Source organism: Planococcus citri, chromosome 3 (genome assembly GCF_950023065.1).
Source record: "Planococcus citri chromosome 3, ihPlaCitr1.1, whole genome shotgun sequence".
Classification (NCBI taxonomy): Eukaryota; Metazoa; Arthropoda; class Insecta; order Hemiptera; family Pseudococcidae; genus Planococcus; species Planococcus citri.
In genome coordinates, this window is record NC_088679.1 from 76220381 (window position 1) to 76245281 (window position 24901).

Consider the following 24901-nt stretch of genomic DNA (forward strand, 5'->3'; position numbering starts at 1 on the left):
GCTAAGTTCAAAAATATTGAAAAAATGGCCAAAAACTTATGAAATTTTTTCGATTTTTGAAATTGGCGGTGAAGAAGCATAATTTCTTAGTCAATAATTGTCAAAAATTGCTGCTTCCTGTTATAATTGTCTAATTTGTGCTTTTAGACTTAAATTCTTGTTTTTTAGCTAAATTACTACAGATTTTCACTTTTTTTCTAAAAATAATCCGAAAGTCTCGCTTTCTTACCAGAAATTGATAAAATTGTCTAAGTCTTGCTTTTTGGTCAAAAACTGACAAATATTCTCAATTTTTAACCAAAATGCTAAAAATTGTCGTTTTTTGGCAAAAAAAAATTCAATAAGTTTGGTTTTTGTTCAAAACTTGTCCAAAAACCTCATTTTTTTGGTCAGAATTCGCCAAGAAGTTCTTCTTTTGTTGAAGTACTTAATTGTCAAAGTGTCACTTTTTGCAGAAAAAAAAATCGAGAAAAATAGCCAAAACCTACTAGTTACAATTATTAATTTTTCTCCATTTTTTGAAATTGGCAATTATGACCGAAAAATTGGCACTACTGCGTTCCAAAATATTTCTCCAGTTTCAGGAATGATATCGTTCAATCTTTTGGATTGACTAATGCAAAATATTTAGGGTGAAAAAATTCTCAAAATACGAATTTACCATCTTAAAAAGAAGATCGACTTTTTTTCAAGTAAAAAAATTAACGTTTTACAAAATGTCTGATGAATTGATTCTTTTTTTTTTTTTTTTTTTTTTTTGAAACATTTGTATAGCAATTGATCTGTTTACAATCGAATCGAAGTATAAATTGATTGATTTCTTGGTGAATCATTCCGAAACTAATCAATTAATTTACATACGATTGATTCAGTTTTTGTGAAACTATTACATAGGAATTGATCTGTTTTCTAGCGAAGTGAATTGAATTGAATCGAATCGTTCACAACCGATTGGTGATTGAACAAAATATTAATTGATTTGTAGGCGGATCATCTGCGAACGAAGTATTCAATTTTTAATGAATCATTCGTGAACGAATTGATCAATTGTTGGTGAATCATTCGTGAACGAATTAAGTAATTTTTGGTGAATCATTCGCGAACGAATCGATTTATTTACACAAGTTTTGGCGAATTATCCTCGAACAAATTGAATAATTTTTTGGTGAATCATTCGCGAACGAATCAATTTGTGTAAGTGGCTCGTTCGCGAACGAATTGATGCATTTACATAATTGTTGGTGAATCATTCGCGAACGAATCGATTCATTTACTTAATTTTCGGCGAATCATTCACGAACAAATTGAATAATTTTTGGTGAATCATTCACGAACGAATTGAATAAATTTTGGTGAATCATTCGCGAACGAATCGATTCATTTACACAAGTTTTGGTGAATTATCCACGAACCAATTAAATAATTTTTTTGGTGAATCATTCGCGAACGAATTGATCAATTCGTTGGCAAATGGTTCACTAAAAATGAATCAATTCGTTCGTGAATGGTTCTTTCAAAAAATTAATCAATTCGTTCACGAATGATTCCCTTAAATGAATTAATACTCTAAATACCTCCTCTTTGAGACCCAATTTCTCCCCTTTTAGGGACACCTCCAAAGCTAAAAAAATTTCCGAGTTACTTTCAACTTAATAAATGAAGACCTCTGTTGAATTTGGTCAAAATCCGCCGATTTTTTTTATGTACTTGTATACTCTGTTATTGTAGTTTATAAGGTAATGACTCATTTATCGAACCACAATTGTACTACATTGATTCCACGCTATTTTATCAACTGTTCACGTATTAGTTTGATTTTTCTGTGCAGGGTCGCGCAAATGGTCGTCCAATGGCACCAATGAATGCATCACGTCTACAGACAGTCGACTTAACTGGTCCAGATCCACCTCGTGGTCTACAAATGATGAGCCAAACTCGTAAGACTCCTCGTTTCCAATGCCAAATTTGCGATCGTATGTTTGCTAATCCCGAACAACTGAATCAGCACATGATCACTCATGGAAACTTGAATAGAAATAAACCAATGTCTTACAAGTGAGTAAAATCCATTTCAGAGATAAATATTATCATCATTTTCCATCGTATTCCAGTTTGTCTTCAGTTTTCAATTTCTGAGGAATTAAAATAATTATTTTCATCGACATTCTTATTTTTTCACCTTCAGGTGTAACCAGTGCAACGCCCAGTACCCGAATCAGCAACAATTGCAGCATCACAAACAAACATTCCATCGAGAATCGATCGCCAGTACCAACGAAATGGTTATTCCGGTCGTGAACCTGAAGCAGCCTGGAACTATGAATAAACTGAGCGCCATCGGAGTCCATCATATTATTCCATTGAACGCGTTAGGCTCTCAGTCAGCCAATGGTACTTTCGGTATACCTATTTTACCACTTTCTTCCGATAGAAATCAACAAATCAATATGTCCAGTTGCGGTATTACCAATATTCTTCCTATCGGACCCCTTAAAACATTAGGAGGGCGATGAACGTAAACGTTTTTTATCGTTTTTTTTCTACTCTTAATTTTTTTTAAAATGAAAATCGCCTTTATATTTGTGTATAAATTTTTATTTGTTTCTTTTTTATTGCCTGTTGTATTTTTTAAGATTTTCTTTTTTCTGTGTCAAGTTCAGTTTATTCTGAATATTAATTTTTTTTCTCCTCAAATCCGAGTACCTGTAATACGTATACATATAGTAATGTTGTAAAAGTACAATCGACGTTTTAAAGTTGATTCAAATCCGATGTAAGCTATAAATTTTCACTTTTTAGTCGTTTGGTCTTGGAGATTAGTATTGTTAATTTTTTTGTAGGTTGGATTTTTTAACGATGTAAATTTTATTCACGTTTGTTAGCATCGTGTATTAATGACTTATGCATTTTTCATCTTTTATTTTCTGTATCGAAGTTTTTAATTTTTTTTTTGTTCATTTTCTCTTTTCTTTTTTTGAACATTGTTGCGTGTATATTTTTTTTTTTTGAATCTTGCATAAAAATGTTGTAAAATTTTGTTAATTATAAATAATGAGTTTTTTAACAGCTTGTGCGAACAATTTTTTTGAAAATATCTCATTTCTATATTAGAATTGTACTGCGTGATATCGAGAAAAAAATTTTGTTCGACCCCCCCCCCCCAAATGATGTTGGCTCTTTTATATGGAGCCTTCTCAATTTTTAATGGGTAGAATCTTTTTAAATGTTCCAATTTTCAAGAAAACCCCTTCCGCTGGTTTCCCAAATGAAGTTGGTCCCTTTATACGAGCTCTTCATAGTCGAAAATAATTGACAATAAAAATAAAAAATTGATATCTGCCCAAACTTTTTAAAAATGTTTCATTTTTAAGTAGAATACTATCAAATTACCACATTGACTTCTCTTGAAGAAAAACCCTCTTACCCTCCTTACTTGTTTCTATTTATGACTGGTGGCTTATTTTTTACAAATTTCATGGAAGAGAGGGGAGGTACTAGGTAGGTATATTTCATCCACTTAAATTTGTAGAGAAAAACATGTTTAGTGATTTTTCAAATTTTATTTGCACTTTTTTGTAATTCTTTATCAATTTTTTTTAAATTTATCTTTCAAACGGTGCCAGAATTGCATTCGTTCACCATTCAACAGTTCGTCTTTAACTTGGAGCGATTCGTCGATAACCAAATGACTCGGATGTTTAATAGTTGTAGGTTTCCATTCGACTGTCATTTCTTTGTAATTTGGGTTCCTGTAATAGAAATTGGTTATGTGTATTGAGCATTTGTGCTAACGTTTTTGCCGTATTGTCAAAGTATACTTGTTTTGAATTTGTACTCACGATGTTTTTGCGAAATTAGTAAACAAGCTTGTAAGCGTTTCAATTGTTTGTCGCTCTTTCGAACGTATATTGGTCATGGTTTTCCCTGCAAATTCGTCGATGTAAGCCCAATATGTATAGTCAGCTGCGTGACAGGCTCCTAATCATAAAATTTTAGAAATGTTTTATTATTTTCATTTTATTTTATTTTTTGGCGGTGAACGAGTTTACTCTTGGTTTTTCTCTCATATTTTCCTCGGAGCTCACGTTTTCCCACTTGAAAATTGATATAAAAATATGGATATTGCATTGATACATTATTATCCCAAAGTTTTTCTTAATTTAGTTTGAGTTGAGAACATACATAATGAGTGTATGATGGCTTTTGTGTGTCTGTTTGTTTTTTGTTTATTACATAGATTTATTGTGAAAAATAACCTTTTACTTCTGTTTGCAATCGAGCATTGATTTTGGCTTTGAACCCATCTAATTTTCCATCGAAAAGGAAATTATATACGTATACTGGCGAAAGATCATTTTCCGAGATTATGTTTATTAGCAAACCATAAACATCGGACAAGGCAGCGTCGGTTAGAATCTGTAATCAGAACGAGGCAAACAATGATTCTGCAACACTCTTCAGTCTCACTCAAAATTGGTAGTGGTGATGGTGGAGGGGAGGGGGTAACTTTGATATTCGACTGCGCCGGTGTGCTTTAGTCTGATAAAAGTTTTTCGAAACACCCCCCTTTGATTTCCAAACAAAAATATCAAACCATTATCACTATAGTTATTTTACTTAGTTAGCTTATGTACTGCTCGTACATCGCATAAAGCTGTTTGTGATGCATTTTCTATAGACTCGCCCGCCAAGTAGAATGTTTCTACTTCTTTTTGAACTAGTCTTAGGTCGTCTTCGCTTAGAGCAACTCCCCATCCACTGGAATTTTGTCGAAGGACTTTATAAAAACCAGTACCCGTTGCTTTTTTGAATAATCCTACAACCATACAACAAATTGGTTGAGTATTAGATATCACTAGTATTATTAAAATTATGTTGATAAAATATACGTATAATTATATTACCTTCTTGGACCATTTACTCTTTTAATATTCCAATGGGAAAAAACTCACTTGTTTTGAAGTGGACATTCCAAATGACGACTCTGAAGAATGCATGTCTATATCGCGTGTAATTACTCCTTCTGATTCAAGTTTGCGTACATGCGCGGATGCATTCTTAAAAATCATGATTAAAAAAAAGTCCGCTTAAAGATAGGTGAGATTTTTTCCCTTTGGATTAGCTTTAGCCATCTATATTAAACAGTAAGTAAATGGTCGAAGTTTACCGTGTTTTATGAAAGCCATAGCAGCTTCTTTTTCACAGAATCCAATTATTATTGGCACACGATTTGTTGTTGGGATGAGTTTCTCTGGTGATACAGGTAAAGGAGAATTTTCTCCTGGTTCTAAATTCAAAAAAAATGGAGAAGCAGGGTACACTTCCATTGTAGCCTACAAAAATAATAAGTGTACCTAGGTAAGTAATGTAATCAGATACAGGGTGCCCAGAAATATCGAGTACCCCTAAAAAAGTTTTTCATTAAAAATATAGGTTGGTAACGTGAAATAGATGCATATGATTGGTGGAATGTTATCTCTCCAGTCCAACAACCAATCATGTGCTATCATTATTATCATTCACTGTGACCAACCAAAGTATTTAGTAGAAAACTTTTTTAGGGGTACTCGATATTTCTGGGCACCCTGTATGTGCATATTAGGTAAGTACAGTGGGAGACCTTTTTTTTTTTTTTTTTTTTTTTTTTGAAAATTGTAGAAGAGTAAAAATATGAATGGAGATTACTTTGGCTAAAAAATTGAGGCGTGTCCAAATTCTTAAAAGGGGGAAACAAAAGGAGGTAAAAAAGGCCAAAAAAAATCAAAATCAACTTTTTGGAGCAATTAATTTGAAGAAAAGAAACCTCCCAAATCGACTTGGAAGGTCGGAAAATTTTTGTAATTTCCATTGGCTTCCATATTCGTCAAAACCCAGATGTTTGGGAATCCCTAGACATACACGATTTTTTTTTTACTTCGGCCATATTCGGATACACCTTTTGGGACATTGGCGGTCATTTAGCTTCAGACAATCGGATACAATTTTTAACCCCTGTGGTTCTATTGTTTTCTACTAATTGGTAGGTACTTTGTGTCACACACCATGTTTTTGAAAATGAATGCTATAAAGTGTCATGAACTAGATTTTTTTAAAGGAAAAATTGACACGTTCTCATTATCATAGAACACAAAGGTATATTACTGTGCAAATTGCAATCTCAATAAGTCCATAGGAAGCTCACATTTCACATTTGAAAATTATCACACAGTTTTTGCACCAATTTTAGAGCAATGTTTAATTATTTATGCTAGCTTCCCAATCCAACATTTTTTTGTTGTGATTGGCTGCACTGGTTCACTGTTCTCATAGAAATGTTACCCCGCACTACATATTATTTTCAAAACACATCGATGAGGGTCTAATCTTAATTATTACCATTTTAGGGGGAGGGGGCCAGGGCCCACTGGGGGGATTGAATTGAGGCCAACACTAGAAAAGGGATCTGGAGCACCTTTTTTTTTCTCGTACCCGATTGACATGCCTAAATAACTTAACATGAAAACACACTCAATCTAATTCTAAAATGTACACTTCTCCTGCCAGTACTTGAGGAATTCAACTGCGTCATCGTCAAGTGTCCCATTTAATTTTCCAGGATTGATTTTTCCTGATAATTCACGCTCAAATAAGTGCTTGTCAGTCTGAACTTCCCACATTCATACAGATCATCATCAGCCAACTGCCATCTATGAAGGTTATACTTGGATCGTGTGACTCTGCTCCTCAATCTGTCAAGGGTTTCCAGATAAATTCTGCACTTGGTAGGGCTTCCTGCCTGGTTCTTCCCTCAGCACCTTTATTCCATATGCGACATCTATCTGTGCTGGGTCGAGTATGTCTTGGTTCTTCAACTGTTGTCATGAAACTGCGCCATGCAACTTCACGTCTGACTGCTGGTGAGGCAATTCCACTCAACTCATACAGATTATTCAATGGTGTTGGGTGTAAGCACCCTGTCACCAATGCTTCGTTTAAGGGTATATCAACTTTACTAGCATGTGCTGAACAACTCCAAACAGGGCAGGCATACACCACCACTGAATAGCACAGTACCAGCACAGATGATCTCATAACTTGGGGCTCAGATCCCCAACTGCTGCCTGCTAGTTTGCGAATTATATTTGTTCTAGCTGCAACTTTCATTTCAGTTGCCTTACAGTGCCTTTTGTAGGTCAAGGACCTATCTAGGGTTACATCTAGGCATTTGGGGTTATCTGCATGTTTCAGATCTGTTCCACCCCATCGAATATTCAATTATCACTTTGCTTGTTGGATTTGGATTGAGGTGGTTATCTTTATAGTATGTGTCCAGTTCCTCTATAGCCTGGTTTAGTGTGTCCTCCACCTCCGCAAACGTATACAAATGATTCCTATGTAGTTGAAATTTTCCAAAAAAATGATTTTTGTTTTTCAAAATTATGCATATCAGAATTACCCTGTTTTTTTTTTTTTTTTTTAGAATTACCCGCATACATTTTTCGAATTTTGGCGAATTTTTAAAAATCAAATTTTGACCAAAAATGATGAAATAGGTTAAAATTTTTCCAAATTGACCATTGACCTAGAACCATATGAAGTCGATTTCATAGCGTTTTAAAATTGAAGTGCAAAGTGAAGGAAATTTCAAGTTTCAAAAATCTGTCTGAGGCTCCACCATTTCTAATCAGTTTGGCACGTAGAAAATGTGCTACAACTACATATCTATATCCCAAATTTCAGCATTCCAAGTCAATGAAGGAAAATTTTGAATTTTTTCCTCATTTTTAGCCAAAAGTTGATTTTAAAAATTCACTAAAATTCGAAAAATGTACTTTAATGGTTAAAATTTTGGCTGGTGATGAATTTTTGCATCCTCTTTCAATCTATACATATTTTGGTCCAGTGTAAAAATTTCGCTGCCAGTCCATTGTTGGAAACCAAAATCATCGATTTTGACTGACAGCTGTCACTCAAAATGACCGCCATTTTTCTAGTAAAGCCAATTTTTAGGGTTTTTGCTGCTAGCAGCATAAACCCTATTGCAATTGATTTTATTTTTTTTTTAAACTTTTAGCCAATCAGTGAACAGTATTTCGGAAAGACCCATTCTGTGATTTGGATTGGAGAGTGCATAGAGTCTGCGTGACGTCATCACCGCGTATAGGCGACGTTTTGACGAAATGTGAGAATGTGTGTGTGATGTTCTTTATTGTTTTGCTAATTAATTAATTACGCTAATTAAGTAATTATCTCTGAATGACTGAATGTACATAATAGGGATGGAAAGCAGGAAAGCAGAAAGCTATAGCTCAGTTAGCTGAAAGCTGAGGAAGTTTGGCTAGCCAAAGCCAGAAGCTTTATTTATTTTTATTCAGTTTTCTTAAATTTTTTTTTGCAAATTCATTGCTCTGTATTCTGTGATGTAAATTTCTTCTTTTTCTTGCTTTTGGTTGTGATCAAATTTATGAGAAAAAAGAAAAAAAAACAAAAAAACAAAAAAAAAGCACCTAACAAAAAGCAAAAACCCTTTTGCGATCAGCGAATAGCTGATGGCTTGTTCTTGGTATATTTGCTTTAAAATGTACCTTAGAATGCCCCCTTCAAGAAAACAGTTTTCCCAGAGGTTTGGTGGGTGGAGGCCGGAGGGTGGTGCGGGTGCAATTGTTCTATGAAAAGGTTGCACAATACCAGGGTGTCTACAGCACGAAAAAAGTACGAATTTACGAAAAAAGCACGAAATTTGAAAATGACCCAAAAAAGTACGAAAAAACGTCAAAAATGTACGAAATTTACGAAATTTGTACGAAATTTTGAAAGGATTCCATTGTTAATTTTCCGACAAAGTCACCAATATATCCTCAAAATTCTTATTTTTTCAAAAATTTTCGCCCTCGCTTCGCTCGGGCCAATTTAGTGCCTTTTCCCCACAAACAATTTCAAAAAACATTGATAAAATTAAAAAAAATTGAGATGAAAAAAAAAGTTTCTTACATTAAAACTGATATTGTTCTACTTTTCGAACTACAATTTTCTAAAGCTTTTGCCATCGCTTCGCTTGGGATTCTTTTTTTTTTTCTTTTTCAAAATTGAAATTCTTCAAAAAAATATATCAATTTAGTATTCAATTTTTATAGTTTCAAAATGAAGAAATAAAATTCTCGCATACTTCTCGAAATACATTTTTTCAATAGTTTTCACTTTCACTGGGGCCTGTTCTCTGACTTTTTTAACAAAATCAAAATTCACATCCTAAAAAAATCTTTCCAGTTCAAAAATTTTAAAAACCAAAAAATGAACTCTTTGCATTAAGTATAAAACATTGTTTTTTTATAGCTCCTTCAAAATACGAATTTTCCAAAGTTTTTGCCCTCGCGAAATCTTTTTTTTCGAGTTTTTTGAAATCAAATTTTCAAAAACTTTCGCCCTTGCTTCGCTCGGGCAATTTTTTTTCTTCTTTTAAAATTGGAAAAAAATCACATTTGAGCCCCCAAAAATTCAAAACAGAAAGTGAAAATTTTTGTAAGTCTTATGATTATGAGTGACATCAATCAGCAAAATGGGTATTTTTTCCCTATTTCTGTTGACCAATTTTCAATTAAATCCCCTCCCCCTCTCAAAAGACCTCTATGGGCAAATTATATTCGTTCCGGTCTCGTATTGGCTCTTGACGGTCCACAGTGACGTAGCCAAGGGGGGGGCGAAGGGGGCCATGCCCCCCCCCCTTGAGAGCGAAAATTTGAAAGAAAACGTGCAAATATGGATGTTTTTTCGTTGTTTGGACCCATTTTTTCCAAAAATTTTCGCTCTCGCTTCGCTCGAGCAGTAATTTTGCCTTCATTTTTATGAAATCACCACACATTACAATAGATTTCCAGAAAATTACCCCTCATTTCGATTTTTCATGCCTAAAAATCTGGTTTTGCCCCCTCCTTGAGAAAATCCTGGCTACGCCACTGACGGTCCAGACCACACTGCTCAGCACGTTCAAATTTTGATTTTTGTGGCTGAAATGACATGACACACCCCCTCCCCTCCATGTAGATTCAAAGTATGACTATTAATAATATATTGTACGAAAAAAATACGATAAAAGTACGAAAAAGGTACGAAATTTTGTTTTCTGGATTTAGTAGACACCCTGAATACACACGGGCCTCTTGTGAAAGCGGTGTCCAAGACCTCATTCACTCATTTAGCCAATTCATACTCCATGGTGCATTTTAATAGGTACGAGTATTGAAAAATTAATGTTTTATTTTCAGTTGACATTAGTTTGCTTCGCTACTTACGTTTGTGAGTAGTTGCTCGCGTCTTATCATCAATACTCGATCATAGTCTACGCTCTTGAGAAAATTAAGCAACTTCTTACGATTATCTGGTTCACCGTCGTATCCAAGTAGTACGGCTAATTCGTAAGCTGTCGAAACATGATCCGATGGAACAACCAAAACTGGATTAAAAGCGTACATTCCCATGATAATCGCTTTATGGTATAATCCTACAGAAAGATTCGTCATCAATTTCGGTGCATATTCGAATGTACCGATTAGTGGTTATCAGTAGAACCATGGGGGGTAAAAACTGTATCTGAATGTCCGTTGCAATATGACCGCGAATGTCCCAAAAAGTGTATCTGAATGTCCGTTTGGATTTTTGCGCTTACAGGGGTTTCTAAAGTAGGTCTAGATACATCTGTTGAATATAATGTACCTACCTAGTTCAAAAAATTTTTCTTGACAAATATTTCGTAGAAAGATATCATTTCTGAAACCAGGGAAATATTTTGTTAGGCAGTGGTGCCAATTTTTAAATAATTTTTGTCAATTTCAAAAATTTGAAAAAATAGTTGAAAACTTACCTGTGAAATTGTTTTGATTTTTGAAATTGGAAAAGAACATTTAGGTTTACATTTTGAAAATTTGGAGATTATTAAAATGAATCGTACTAGCCTATAGGCAAATGTTAGATACTTATCAGAGAAAAGGTATACCTAATAGTCATGAAATGATCTACTCGTAATTGTAAGATCAAGAAAGATATTTTAGAATTTTCTTCAGTTCTCAATCAAGATTATAGGCACATACGTTTTAAACAATTTTTTTTCATCCATCCCCCTCTTCTTGGACTATAAGAACATCTTGAGAGGGAGAAACAAAAGCAGGCGATAAAGGTCAAAAAAATCAAAATCAACTTTTTAGAGCAATTCGGAGAAGAGAAACCTCACAAATCGACTTGGAAGGCTGGAAAATTTGCATGTGCGTTTTGAGGGGGTCCTTGATATGCCTTTTAAGGGTTTAGACTTTTCAGCTGTAAAAAAGTAAATTTTTGTGCCTTCTCAATGGTTTTTAGCCTGATTTTCCTGAAGTAAAAATGCAATAAGGCTTAGGTTATACAGTCGATCATAATTCCAGGATTGGGAGTGGGGCCTCTCATAAATCTATTTTGGGGTTTCATGAGCCCATCTTCATCGACCTTACACTTATCTAGGTATTTTTATGCTACATGCAAGGTATGTAGTTTGTTGTACTTTCCATTGAGTTCCATATTTGTCAAAACCCAGATATGTTTGGGAATCCCTAGTCATACAAGGTTTTTTTTTACTTCGGACATTCGGATACACCTTTTGGGACATTTGCGGTCATTTCGCTTCGGACATTCGGATACAGTTTTTACCCCCTGTGGTGCTATTGTATTCTACTAATCGGTACATTCGAATATGCGGCCATCAATTTTTGGTAACTGATGAGTGATGACTATACAAGTGAATGTGGTAACATGTTATCCACTCAAATGGAAAATATTTTCAGCTAAATATCTACTTACCTTTGGCCAAAGGAGATAATAGCAAACAATGCACGAGTGCAGCACCACTGCTGCTGCCCATTAAGGTTATATTATGTGGATCGCCTCCGAAAGCACAGATGTTATCTTTGATCCATTGTAAACTAAGTATTATATCCTTTAAAACTTGACTCCCCGAACAGCCTTTGATATGCAAATTTAACGCTCCTGGAATGAAGAATTCCGTTGTAAAATTAGATACTTTGGGGGAAAAAACTGCATCCTACAATTTCTACATATCAATGTTTGTAGCCTGCTTGTCCACCTAATATGTACAATCGATATCCAACGCATACATATACAACATCTTTGTGCATTATGTAGTCAGGAGCTCCATAATACCACGGATCTGGCGAACCGTGAAAACGTCCTCCTGGGTGAATATTCACCATGACCGCTTTTAAAGGTTCTTCTTTCAATGGTAACTGCGGCACCATGGAAAATCATTGCGATTACATTTTATTGATGATGATTCTGATTAAATAAATCGGTTATTAAAATTTGCATTACTTTCGGTGTATAAATGTTATTGTACAAGCAATCCTCCGAACCAACTGTCTCGTGTTTCCGCAACGAGTATTGTCTACAACCTTCCCTTTGAACTGTCGCGTCAAAGACATTTTTCCACGGTTTTACTTTCACTGGATCCTGTTACAAATATGTAACAGAACTTGAAAAATTAGAAATTGAAGATTGGTTTCTTACAATGGTGGTTCAATAAGTAAGTTTCCATGGGAAACATTGAAAAAATAATCGAAACAGTTTGGGAAAAAAAGTATATTTGAAGAAATCATGGGTTTTGAAAATTTCAATATTCTTCATGATCTACGAGGAATTCAATTTCCTTTTTTTTGCTCCAAAAAAATTAGATTTTGTCCACTTTTGATGTTATAAAAGCTCATTTTTTCCCTTCATTTTCAGTTTTTACAGTGTTTTGAATTAAAATTACTTCGAAACTTAATGGTAGGTATAAATTCTCAAAGGGTATTGCCAGATAAAAATAGACGAAATGACCCGTTCGCAAATTTGGAAAATTATGATGGATTATTGTTCCGTACTTTTTTTGTATGGACATACACGGACTCGGCATTAGGCAACGAGTTGCTGATTGTGAATATTAAGTATCAACCATTTCGTTTCCAGTGATTACAATGTGGCTGGGAACATTAAGTGTACAAGTACATAAACTGAATAATAAAGTAAGAGTTTTATAGCTCAAATACTTGGTATTTTGTGGATATTTCGGACTATAGGGTGGTCAGAAAATAAGTTTTGTATGGAAATCAATGAGCTTATGGAATCACTTTGAATTAAGAAATTTTTGTTAACAGTATTCATGAAGTGGCAAAACTGGTCCCTCCAAGCAGCTAACAAGCTCTTTCAACATAGAAAATCAGTTCATCCTGGAAAAACCTCTCCCACTTTAACAGAATTGAAGAAGTCATACTGACACGACTGAGAATTGGACACACCAAAATTATTCATAACTACTCGTACTTTTACCAAAAAGCACCAAAGCCTTCATGCCAATTTTGCTAATCTGATCCCCTATCTGTTACAACACTTATTATTCTATTGCTCCTATCTACTCCAAGATCGACCATATCTAGTTTCTGCAAATAGATGAAAGCTCTTCCTTCATTCCTGACAACTCCTCCGAGTTAAAAAAATTCATCTCTTTAATTAAGAAACACAACCTTGCAAACTCTATACGTACAAACCTCCTTACAAAGGGTGTAATAATCTAGTAATTAAAAACACCCCCCCCCCCCAAAAAAAAAAAACTTTTTAGGCAAATTCTGACAAAGGTTAGGACTTCTTGACAATTTTGGCAAAAGCTGTAGTTACTTTGCAGACAATTCTGCCAATTCAGGCAAAAAACATAACAAGGACTTCTTAGGATAATTCTGGCGAAAGCAGTCATTTTCGAAATTTCGTCTATCAACAACGTTTTTTGGTCATTTCTGCAAAAATCAGGTCTTTTTCAGATATTTTGACAATAGTTTGGATTTTTTAATAATTTTTTTAAAAAAGAAACTTCTGTACAATATTTTTTGAACGTTTTGGCAAAAAACAAGTGCTTTTTTGGCAATTTTTACAAAAAGTAGAGATTTTTTGATAATTTTGGTAAAAATAGGAATTTTTGAAATTCTGCCCTACAACAGGGGGTTTTGCCTATTTTTACAAAAAATATTAGGGCATTTTTGATAACGTCAGAAGAAAGTGTATTCTTCGACAATTATGGCCAAAAATAGTGCTTATTACAAACACGAGACTTTTTTGATAATTAACATATCAATTATCAGAAATTCTGCTCGAAATTTTTTTTGGAGGTACCTAACAATGGTGAGTCCCCGAGGCCTCGTGTTAAACAGGGGAAAAAATGCAAATTTACTCTATATTGTAATAAAGAATTGCCAATTACTTTGAAACGAGCCGAGCCCGCAGTTGATTGCCCATAAGGTACTCCAAAAAACGTATAGTACTCTGCTCCAGAAAACGCAGTTTTTGCTTTGAATCCGCGTACTTTGCCTTCTTTCACCGTTACAATTACTTTTTCGGCCATGTTTCGAATTTAGCAAAGGTTTTCAATATCTTGCCATCACTGCACTGAAATTTATTTGCTTCTCTTACGCTGCACCATTTTGTGGTGTGATAGTAAGCAATACTTATCTCTGTTTTTTTGTTACTTTTTATGTAGTTTTCCTTCAACTTTTTTTTTCTGAAAATTGATAATAAGGTGGTAGTGAAAGGCAAATACCTCTTATGGTACAATTTATCGACACCTGCCTCTAGAAATGTCTTTTTTATGGTAGTGATAGATAAAGTTCTTGAAATGTGTGATATATGTATGTACTATTTCTGTGAAAAGTTTTTATATACGATTCTTTAGTTCTGTTTCTGTAGAATTATGTGCTTGAATTTCGTCCATTTCAGTTTGGTAAACTGGACTGTATAGTGTCGACTGTATGACTCCGTCGAGGGTGACCAAAATGAAAAATGGTTGTGATTTTCGAGTTCAACCTTCAACGCGAAATTTTAAAGCATTGGTGGGTTGTATCGATACTTTAAGTTTTGATTCAAAAATATCGTACAACTTACAAGGAAATCATTATGAATCACATAAGACGGAATTTTTTGCTATAATTACCTGCTTGAAAAAATTTTGAAACTTCGCAAAGAAATTAAAGCAACCAAATTGCAAAAACAAAATTTTTTATCTTTTATTTTTATAGTTTAAAATAAAACATTATATTTTCAGTATAAAAATTTATTTAAAAATAATTTATTAACTTTATTTTTTCAAAATAATATTATAATTTAACTATTTAAATAAAAAAATTAATAGGTATAAAAAATAAATACAGAGGTGTTGGAACTAGAAAATTTACACCTTTAAAAATGTTGTCTGATACTTTGGCTTCTTTCATGTGGGTTAGGGTGACAATGAAAAGCCTGGGTAATTTTTTTTTTTCGATTTCGAAATAGCTCACCCCCCAAAAATGTTCATTTGGGTACTAAATAAAAATTCCCAAAGTTTCATCCCGATAGCTTAATATTAACACGTGGCGCATGAGCCCCAAAGTTGCAAACACAGCATTTTTCACCAGGAGCGCGTAACTCATCCTACATGTCCACAGCGCGTCGTGGCGAATGACTCATACTGCGCTAAATAACTAAACGAGTCACATAACAAAGAAATTGAACCTTTCCCATGTTATATTCATTATTCTATCTGGGTATTGTTATTGACACGTTCAGTCCAAAGTTCATCAGTCAATTTTCAGACTCATACTGCGCTAAATAACTAAACGAGTCACATAACAAAGAAATTGAACCTTTCCCATGTTATATTCATTATTCTATCTGGGTATTGTTATTGACACGTTCAGTCCAAAGTTCATCAGTCAATTTTCACCAATCAGAGCAAAGCTGATCGTTATTTACACTTGAAGTCCAAAGTTCATTATGGTCATTTTTATCCAATCAGAGCGGTGCTACCTCGAGAGTTGAATGCTTATAAATATACCTACTTCTGCTGGAATTTTCAAAAATTTTTATTACTTGGTTTTGTACACTCTGTGTTTACATCGTGAATTTGAATTTTGTGGTGAATGTGCGTTGTGTGTTCAATTATATTTAAAGTTGATACTTATTCGTGAAAATGCTCAGATCGGAATCGGAAATTTATATTATTGGTGTAATGAACAATGAACTTCTCGGTAGTAAATTGCCCTCTGGGAGGGAATGCATGAGTGTTCTGATTTATAATATGAGACATGAAAAAAAAATTTATGAGAGAGTGCTCGGTTGGTGATTGAACAGTGCCTGGTGTTTTGGAATAAAGCTGGGATTCCTGTGCGTGATTCACAACACTGTGTCTCAAAACTGACATCATTATACAACTCTTGGAAACTTCTGGTAAAAAGTAAATCGAGGGATAGTGCTACTCAACGATTGAAAGAAAAAGAATTTGATGAAGATCTGGATATGTTATTTGATATTTCTCATGCAGACGCACTTGAAAATATTAAAATTGAAGAAGATAAAGAGTTCTTGATTAATCAAAGGAAAACAGGACATCCTGGATGTATGCTAGGAATAGATCAAATATTAAAGCATAAAGAAAAACGAAAATTAGAAAGACAAGAGCAAGAAATGATGAAAAAACTAAAAGCAGATGAAGCAGCTCAATCTCATTTTTTGTCTAGTGCTTATGTAGCTAGTTCAGATGATTATGCAACATCTGATTCTGAAGATGATGATTTCATGAAAACAAAACCTACTCAGTATAGCTGTTCAAAATCTAAACCAAAAAATACAATTTTAACTCCACGTGTATCGGCAGTACTTGACAAAGTTAAAATGAGTGATCGTGATAGTGTTCATCTACTCACTGCAGTTTTAGAAGCTGTAAATTTAAATCCAGATGAATATATTTTGAATCGTGAATCAATTCGTTTAGATCGTCAGAAATTCCGAACAGAAAGTGCCAATAAAATTAAATCCAATTTCCTAGATTCCTCTACAGACTATATTTTTGTGCACTGGGATTCAAAATTGTTACCAGGTTTAACTGGTAATGAGAAAATTGATCGTCTCCCAGTAGTGGTAAGCGGAATTGATATTGAGCAATTGTTGGGAGTTCCTCAAATACCTTCTTCAACTGGAGCAGAAGTATCATCTGCAGTTTATGATGCATTGAAAAATTAGAGTCTCCTCGAAAAAGTACAAGGCTGCGTATTTGACACCACAGCTTCAAATACTGGAAGAATACAAGGTGCTTGTTTCCTACTTGAGCAAATGCTAGGTAAAGAAATTTTATTTCTTGCATGTAGGCATCATGTATTGGAGTTGGTGCTTCAAGCAGCTGTAAGTGAAGCCAAGTTATATGTTTCATCTGGTCCAGATATTCTAATTTTTAAACGCTTCAAAGATAATTGGAAGAATATTGATAAAAGTCAAATCTCAAATTGGAATACTAATGAAAAAACAAAGAAGAGTTTAGCTCCTATTCAACAGAATATTTTATCATTTTGTGAAACGACTATATCCAAAAATTTTCCTAGAGAAGATTATGAAGAATTTCTGCACTTGGTAATGATTATACTTGGAAGAGAAACAACACCCTCTGGGAAAAAAATTACAATTCGTGCACCAGGAGCATATCACCAAGCTAGATGGATGGGTAAGGCACTCTATTGCATGAAGCTTTTTTTATTCAGACACCAATTCTCACTCTCAAAATTAGAAGAAAATGCAGTTATTAGAATTGTCATATTTATAATTAAAATATACATAAAACCCTGGTCAACTGCAATGATTACAACTGCAGCTCCCACAAATGATGTGGAATTAATCAGAAACTTGCATAATTATTTAAATGAAGATGAGAAAATTGCAGAAACTTGCTTAAAAATTTTTTTAAACCATTTATGGTACTTGAATGAAGAGACTGCGACTTTTGCATTATTCAATGAAGAACTCGGAGATGAAAAAAAAAATGGCAGAAACTTTACTTTTGGAAGAAGATGCAATAGATGAAGAAAATGATGATGTAGCAGCAGAAAAAAAACTGACCCTAAAGTATGCTCAAATTCCTTCATTTCTTCAAAATGATCTTCCATGCTCATTATTAGGACGTCAATCAATTAATCTTTTTCGTAGATTAAATATTGACACTAATTTCCTCAAAATGGATCCCAAATCCTGGCTCGAAAATGAACAATACCTTTTGGCAAAAAATAAAATTGAATCAATAAAAATAGTGAATGATACTGCAGAGAGAGGAGTGAAGTTGATGGAGGAATTTAATAATAAAATTACGAAAAATGAAGATCAAAAACAGTTTCTGTTGCAAGTAGTTCAAAATTATAGAAAACAGTATCCTAAAGACACCAGGAAAATTTTAAAAACCAAATTTGAATGTTAAGATAATTTTGTGTTACGATACTTACTTCTACTTTTTTTTTACCCTTGTTGTGATATTGTTTTTAGTTTTTTCTTTTACTTTATTTTATGAATTTTGTTTTTTTTCTTTCATGTAAATACAGATTTTCTTTTTTAATATTACAATTTTTCAATTTCTGTAGTATAAAATATTTTTGTTCATCTATTTTTCACTCATTTCGGTTCGTGTTGAAATATTGAACCTCGAACTGTCAGATTACCGGGCCGCGCGAGCCATTCACCACGACGCGCCGTGGACATGTAAGGTGAGTTACGCGCTCCTGGTAAAAAATGCTGTGTTTGCAACTTTGAGGCTCATGCGCCTCGTGTTAATATTAAGCTATCGGGATGAAACTTTGGGAACTTTTATTTAGTACCCAAATGAACATTTTTGGGGGGTGAGCTATTTCAAAATTGAAAAAAAAATTTCATTGTCACCCTAATGTGGGTATTGTAAAATTAGGGGGAGAAGATTATTTCCACCGCATATAAATAAGGTACACCCCAATTATGTCGTACCTCTACCTACATATCGCACCGACCTCGAAATCCATATTCAAATATAGTCTTTAAAGGGGAGGGGAGAGGGTGGAGATTGAATGAAAAATTTTGAAGCAAAAATATTCCCAAGCAACGAATATGAGAATCGTTCTGATTTCGTTCACATAAATCCTCAGTATCGACCTGTAATGTGCAAAGTTTGTTTAATATCATCGTTATATTCAGTTTAGGGGGCAAAACTCCACCGCGGGGGTTCAGAATTTAAAATTTTGATGGGTCGCATCGATATTATCGAATACACAATGGAGTATTTAATTCTGGGGGTCGGGGAGTGGTAACAAGCCTATTAGTGCTCATAAAATCGCATTGTGATCGTATTTTTTCGCCGTTTTTGCACAGTTGGGCTTCAAATAGCCCTGTCTAACAAACGTCCAAGAATCGTTTGGTCCCCAGCCATATCCTGGACATAAGACCCATTTTACCATCAAAAATGGCCAAAAATGCATAAAAATCGCATTCAAAGTGCCATAGAATGCAGTCGTGCAGGGTTTCACGGAAAAAAATTACATATTTGGCATCGGGAGAAGTCCCCCAACACAACCCCGTTGAGTTTTTTCGGTCCCGACCATGTCCCCAAAATCACCTTTTTGAGGGTCCACCCCCTCGTTGTGCGGGGTATAAACTTCAAAATTGCACTTTTCTGAATGGGGCAGGTAGTACCTTCATTTTGGCAGCGCATTTTTTTGGTCCCCGAAAAAAAAATACAAAATCGACTTCTAGAGCACTTTTTCATGTATGAATTATAGTCTAAATAAGGTTGCATTGTGGACAATGTGAACTTGAAAATTGGTTTGAAATTTTGTAATATTATGAAGACAATGAGAATTCTGAAAAATTATTCAAAAATTGGCTATTTAGAGGTACAGTAATTATGAATTTTAAAAATTAATTGGAAATTTCATAACTCGGCAGCAATGCAAAATTCTGAAAAGTTATTTAAAATTTTGTCATTTAGAGATGATGTGAATTCTGAATATTTATAGAAAACTTTATGAAATTGTAGGAGTGCAAAATTCGGGAAATGGATTTGAAATTTTGTAAATTTTTAAAACAATGCAAACTATGAAAAACAACTAGAAATATCTTAATTTATAGACAATGCAAGCTTACAAATTATTCTGAAATTTTGTAATTTGAAGATCAAATATGAAAACACTGAAAAACGATTATTATTTAGAAGCAATGAGAGTTTCCAAAATATTATTATTTCTGTTGAAAGGCAGCTAGCTACGCACACTTTGCAGCTAAGCTTAGTTTAATTTATTTTTTAAATTTTGCCAAAATTGCATTCGTTCACCATTCAATAGTTCATCTTTAACTTCGAGCGTTTGATCAATAATTAAATGGCTCGGGCATTCGATAGTTGTAGGTTTCCATTTGACTCCCAATCTTTTGTAATTAGGATTTCTGAAATGAATGTACATATTATATAATATGTATTAAAATGATGTAAAGGTCTGCATGTGCAAATATTTCTTTTGAATTGCGAGTTTTTCAAGTACGTATCTTTTTATAGAACTATTTCACTCACGATGTTTTTGCGAAAGTTGTGAATAAGCTTGTAAGCGTTTCTATGATGTGTCGATCTTCCGGCCTTATTTTACTCATCGATTTACCAACATGATCTTCCAAGTAATTCCAGTAGTTGTAATCGGCTCCATGGAAGCTTCCTGGGCAAAAATGTTTAAAATGACCTAATTACACAAATGTACGTACAGTAGGTACCGCATACTTATTTGCTGTGCTGGAGTCATTGCCGTCATTGACAATTTTTCTAATTCTTTCTCGGAAAAAACAATTTTTTTTTGCTTTCTCTTTGACCGTTTGTGTTTTTTCTACTGATAAATTGTGTATTTTACCCGTGATATTCCGCACTTTCTTTCTACTTGGAGTTTGTATTTTTGTTTTTTAAATAGAAAAAAAAAATCACCTGTTAGTTCTGTTTGTACGCGGGATTCAATTCTGGCTTTTAGCGCATCTAATTTACCGTCGTAGAAAAAATTATATGCATACACCGGCGATGAAGGATCCGCTGAGATGACGTTTATTAGCGAATCATAAACGCCAGACAAGGCAGTGTCTGTTAGAATCTAAAATCAAAATGAATTCAAAGGTATGGTTATCAGGTACCTGCTACCTGACTAATTATAAGGTTAGTAGAGACTACATAAGTATGTACTTATTAAGTTGAGAAATTAATATGAAAATTAAACAGTAATGACTATTACTCGTACATCGCATAAAACTGTGTCTGATGCGGTTTCTATCGATTTTCCCGATAAATAGAACATTTCTACTTCTTTTTGAACTAGTTTTAGTTCGTCTTTGCTCAAAACAGCTCCCCATCCCCAAACATTCTGTTGTATAACTTTGTAGAAGTCACTATTCATTGATTGTTTGCGATATCCTGCAGCCAGGTAATAAGTTATGTGGTTATTATAAACCTATGCATAGCGAAGAGTGTAATGCATAATTCTATTTTCATTGAATTTGTATCACTTAGTTTTGCAATAGCCATGCAAGCTTCTTTCTCGCAGAATCCAATTATTATTGGTACTCGATTTGTTGATGGGATAAGTTTCTCTGGTGATACAGGTACGGGTGAATTTTCTCCTGGCTCTGGTGTGAGCGAAAATGGTGAAGCGGGAAAAACATCTATTGCAATCTGGACAATATTATTGAATATTATTACCTATTATTCGTAAATGGGATGCGTCGTTTGATTGAGGATTTACACATTTGTAGGTCACTGAATGCAGATATAAAAGTACATACTCCTACAAGTTTTCCTAGTCTTATTTCCTCGATCTTTAAAGGATAATTTAGGGATCATTCGATGCCAGAATCAGATCGTGGGGTTTTGCCCGTTATCTCCCCACGGTTTGATTTTGTCGAAAAAATATATTATAAGTATCTGTGATGCGATCTGGGATAGGGTACCCAAAGTCGGAAAATTTTTTTTCGTTTTTATTGTGTCATTTGAAAGCTTAAAATGTCAGCTCTTTTTTAAAAAAAAAGATATTAAGTCTAGCCCTTTTTGCGGCGGAGCAATGAACACTTGAAGTTTCTGCTTGAAAAAAGAAAATTTTAAGAAAATCAAAGTTCAAAGTTTTTCCTTCAAAATTTTGAAAAAAATTATTTTCTCGACTTCTACTGGCACTAAATTGGCTGAAATTTTGATATGATACTTCAAAATTATGGACAATCAAATTTTAAAAATTGTGTCAACATTTGTTGACTATTTGTTGAATCATGTTGAGGGAAACACATTTTTTGTACAGAAAATTTGAAAAAAAAAACATTAAAATGCGTAAAAACTGAAAATGTTACAGAAACTCACGACTTTAAAAAGAAATAAGTGAAAAAAATTATAAAAAATTTTTTGCCAGATGAAGCACTTGAACCCACGACCTCCGGCGTGATGATCCGCTCTCCAGGCATCTATCTAGCCACCAAGGAAGATATGTAACAAGTGTTTTCTAATCTAATGGTATACAACTAATTTTATTGTGAATTTGACATAACTATAACAGGAAAGAACAGAAGAACATCGATTGGGTAGTAGCAAGCGGAATGGTAGTGGAAGCGCAAGCGGGGGGAAACAACATGACGGCTTTGGGTACCTTTTCTTTTTATAGTTTTTGCCAGTGCTGCCAGATTGATAAAGCCATTTATCAGCAATTTTTAATAAAAAAATCAGCACTTGTCAGCACATAATGCAATATGGGCATCATTTTGAAGGATTTTCACATCTCTATTAATTCCTATTGCTTGAAAAATTATTTTAAACAGTTTAGAATGATGAGTACACTCAAAAAAGCATTAAAATTATAAAAATGTGATCTGTCACGAGAAAACCAACTTAGTGTCCAAAAAATCGATATTTTTTTATGGTGGATATTGGTAGTACTCAGGGTGCTGAATCTGCCTGCGGTGCTAAAAACGTTCGCGAACGATTCTTTTGACCCTAAATTTAAGGTCAAAAAAATTGAGCAACTACAAAAAAAATGAAAAAAATTTTTTTTTTTGATTTTCTTGAAATGTATGTCTGGGGGAGTCAACATACAAATTTTTGTGGATATCGGCTCACATTTGTAGGATTTAGCCCGTTTTTTTGAAATTTGAATGAGGTTCACTCTGGAAAAATCAACTCGTTTCACCTTGAACAAATTTGGTAAGAAACGTGATAAATTTAGTAATAATAACTTATTCTTCATTAATAATTCATGCTCGAGTGGTTTTTGCAACATTTTTGGCAAAAAATTCAAAAAAATCGAAAAAATCGATTTTGGGAAATTTCGATTATTGGACTTGGCAACCTTGAATGTGATGATTCTGAAAAAAAAATATCGGGTTATGTTGGCACTGATGGGGGCCAAAAGTGGTGCAAGTTTCAAGGACCTACAAATTTTAAATCGCCTGATACATAGATTCAAAACTTCAAATGCCCTTCCTGTAAAATTTACGTTTTGGACAATAGGTTGGTTTTCTCGTGACAGATCACAAATTATCAAAAAAATAATGAATTTTGAAATTTATCTAAAACGCATGAAGAAGTGTCGAAAATTACTCAAAAAAAAATCAATGAAAATTATTTTTAAAAAGTAAATAATTTAGTAAAAAATGACAAAATTTTGTGAAAAATCGTTCAAATTTCTCAAAATATGTGAATGAAGTGCTAAAATTGATGAAATTTTAATGAAATTTGACCAAAATTATAGGAATTTTCACTTTTTGGTGAAAAATCAGCACAAAATCAGCAAATGTCACGTATCAGCACTGAAAAACAGCACAGGTGCTGATGTGACTTTGAAATCATCACATTTGCTGATAAATCAGCACGCCTGGCAGCACTGGTTTTTGCGCTGGTCGCGAAAAACTATATTGTTTTCTCCATTCTCAGTTTTCACACTCCATGAAATTCACGAATTTTAACTTCTAGCCCAAAGCCAATAGCCAATTAGCGTACTGTATTTCAACAGATAACCAATTAGAGCAATAGCGTTTTTACAAGGCCAATCAACGATCAGTATTCATAGAAACCAATTGCGAGACTGAATTTATAAACTGAAATAAATTGCATTTTCTAATTTTTGTGTATGTTTAAATGAAATTAACACGATGAAAGTTGAAACACAGAATTGTTGTTCAAAGTTATTGATTATTTCTGTTATTAAATTTTAGCAATTTGTAAAGGTCCCTTTTGTTTATGTGCCAAACGACGATGATACAAAACGGCGAAGTTGAAAACAAAAAATAAAAATTTCCTTCTCACTAAAAAAAATTCGCATTCCCTTCCTAAGGTATATTTTTGAAAAATCACGTGCTTCTCTCATTTCTGAACAGTACTGTAGCAATAATTTACTTTTTACTCCTTAGTTGAATAAAGTAAATCTAATTTCTCATAAAAAAAAACACAAAACAAAAAAAACTCTCACGCAGTAAGCGTGAGAAGACCGACTTTTCGTAAAATAAATATCTTTTACGAACGAATTGATCCACTTTTATTTAAACAGTGATTCGCGAACGAACTGATTCGTATAAGTGACTTGTTCGCGAACGAATCGAATCATACAAGTGAATCGTTCGCGAACGAATTGATTCGTACAAGTGAATCGTTCGCGAACGAATCGATTCGTACAAGTGAATCGTTCGCGAACGAATCGATTCGTACAAGTGAATCGTTCGCGAACGAATTAATTCGTACTAGTGAATCGTTCACGAACGAACCGATTCAGACATGTGATTCGTTCGCGAACGAATTGATTCATTTACTCAATTTTCAATGAATCATTCGCGAACGAATTTATTCATAAATTAAAGATTCGTTGGCGAATGGTTCTTTCAAAAAATTGATCAATTCGTTCACGAATGATTCACAAAAAATTGAGGGTCGTATACTTAATAGGAATCAAGCAGACCAAGTGAGATTTCAAGTTTCATCGAAATCAGTTCAGCCATTTCCTAGGTAATGAGTTTTGAAAAATTCTGAAAAAAAATTTTGTCGCTCGACAAATTTGAAAGCTTTGAGCTTTTGAAAATTTTGTTTTCGATTACGCGCGATAGCTAC

At 33.9% G+C, this 24901-nt stretch overlaps 3 protein-coding genes across 9 annotated transcripts in view; 1 reads left to right on the forward strand and 2 right to left on the reverse strand.

Moving 5' to 3' along the window:
- Window positions 1–3069, forward strand: part of LOC135839318 (CAR1 transcription factor-like) — a 98561-nt gene extending 95492 nt beyond the window's left edge. For 5 of the 6 annotated variants that reach the window (XM_065355307.1, XM_065355305.1, XM_065355303.1 and 2 more), the window contains 2 exons: window positions 1829–2055; window positions 2186–3069. In XM_065355307.1, the coding sequence (XP_065211379.1) occupies window positions 1829–2055; window positions 2186–2513 (555 nt within the window). In that variant the 3' untranslated portion in view covers window positions 2514–3069. Of the gene's footprint in view, window positions 1–1828; window positions 2056–2185 lie in introns of those variants that run through there. The other variant, XM_065355308.1, reaches the window with a different exon arrangement.
- LOC135839323 (esterase FE4-like) lies at window positions 2930–14464 on the reverse strand. Of its 2 annotated transcripts, none has more exons than XM_065355313.1 (10): window positions 14246–14464; window positions 12331–12468; window positions 12086–12245; window positions 11803–11988; window positions 10269–10429; window positions 5168–5333; window positions 4644–4816; window positions 4257–4416; window positions 3840–3978; window positions 2930–3749 (listed from the first exon to the last, which is right to left on the reverse strand). In XM_065355313.1, exons 1-10 carry the CDS (start codon window positions 14384–14386, stop codon window positions 3587–3589), a joined length of 1587 nt encoding a protein of 528 aa, XP_065211385.1. In that variant the 5' UTR covers window positions 14387–14464; the 3' UTR covers window positions 2930–3586. The 2 variants fall into 2 exon arrangements, with proteins under 2 accessions (XP_065211385.1, XP_065211384.1); XM_065355312.1 differs by having other exon boundaries at window positions 10269–10477.
- Window positions 14465–19950: 5486 nt separating this feature from the next.
- LOC135839337 (esterase FE4-like) overlaps window positions 19951–24901 on the reverse strand; it is a 31623-nt gene continuing 26672 nt past the window's right edge. The window contains exons 6-10 of the mRNA XM_065355329.1: window positions 21331–21496; window positions 21066–21238; window positions 20762–20921; window positions 20363–20501; window positions 19951–20238 (exon numbers count right to left, since the gene is read on the reverse strand). Coding sequence (XP_065211401.1) covers window positions 20082–20238; window positions 20363–20501; window positions 20762–20921; window positions 21066–21238; window positions 21331–21496 — 795 coding nt within the window. The 3' untranslated portion in view covers window positions 19951–20081. The remainder of the gene's footprint in view (window positions 20239–20362; window positions 20502–20761; window positions 20922–21065; window positions 21239–21330; window positions 21497–24901) is intronic.

What these genes read in the sequence shown, in the direction of transcription:
- LOC135839323 (XM_065355312.1), bottom strand. Translation starts at nt 14,386, where the DNA reads ATGGCCGAAAAAGTAATTGTAACGGTGAAAGAAGGCAAAGTACGCGGA. An exon ending in CGGGCTCGGCTCGTTTCAAA is followed by an intron (nt 12,469 to 14,245) that starts GTAATTGGCAAT and finishes TATTTGTAACAG; the next exon opens with GATCCAGTGAAAGTAAAACC. An exon ending in ATTGCAAACAGAAGTAAAAG is followed by an intron (nt 3,979 to 4,256) that starts GTTATTTTTCAC and finishes TTTTATGATTAG; the next exon opens with GAGCCTGTCACGCAGCTGAC.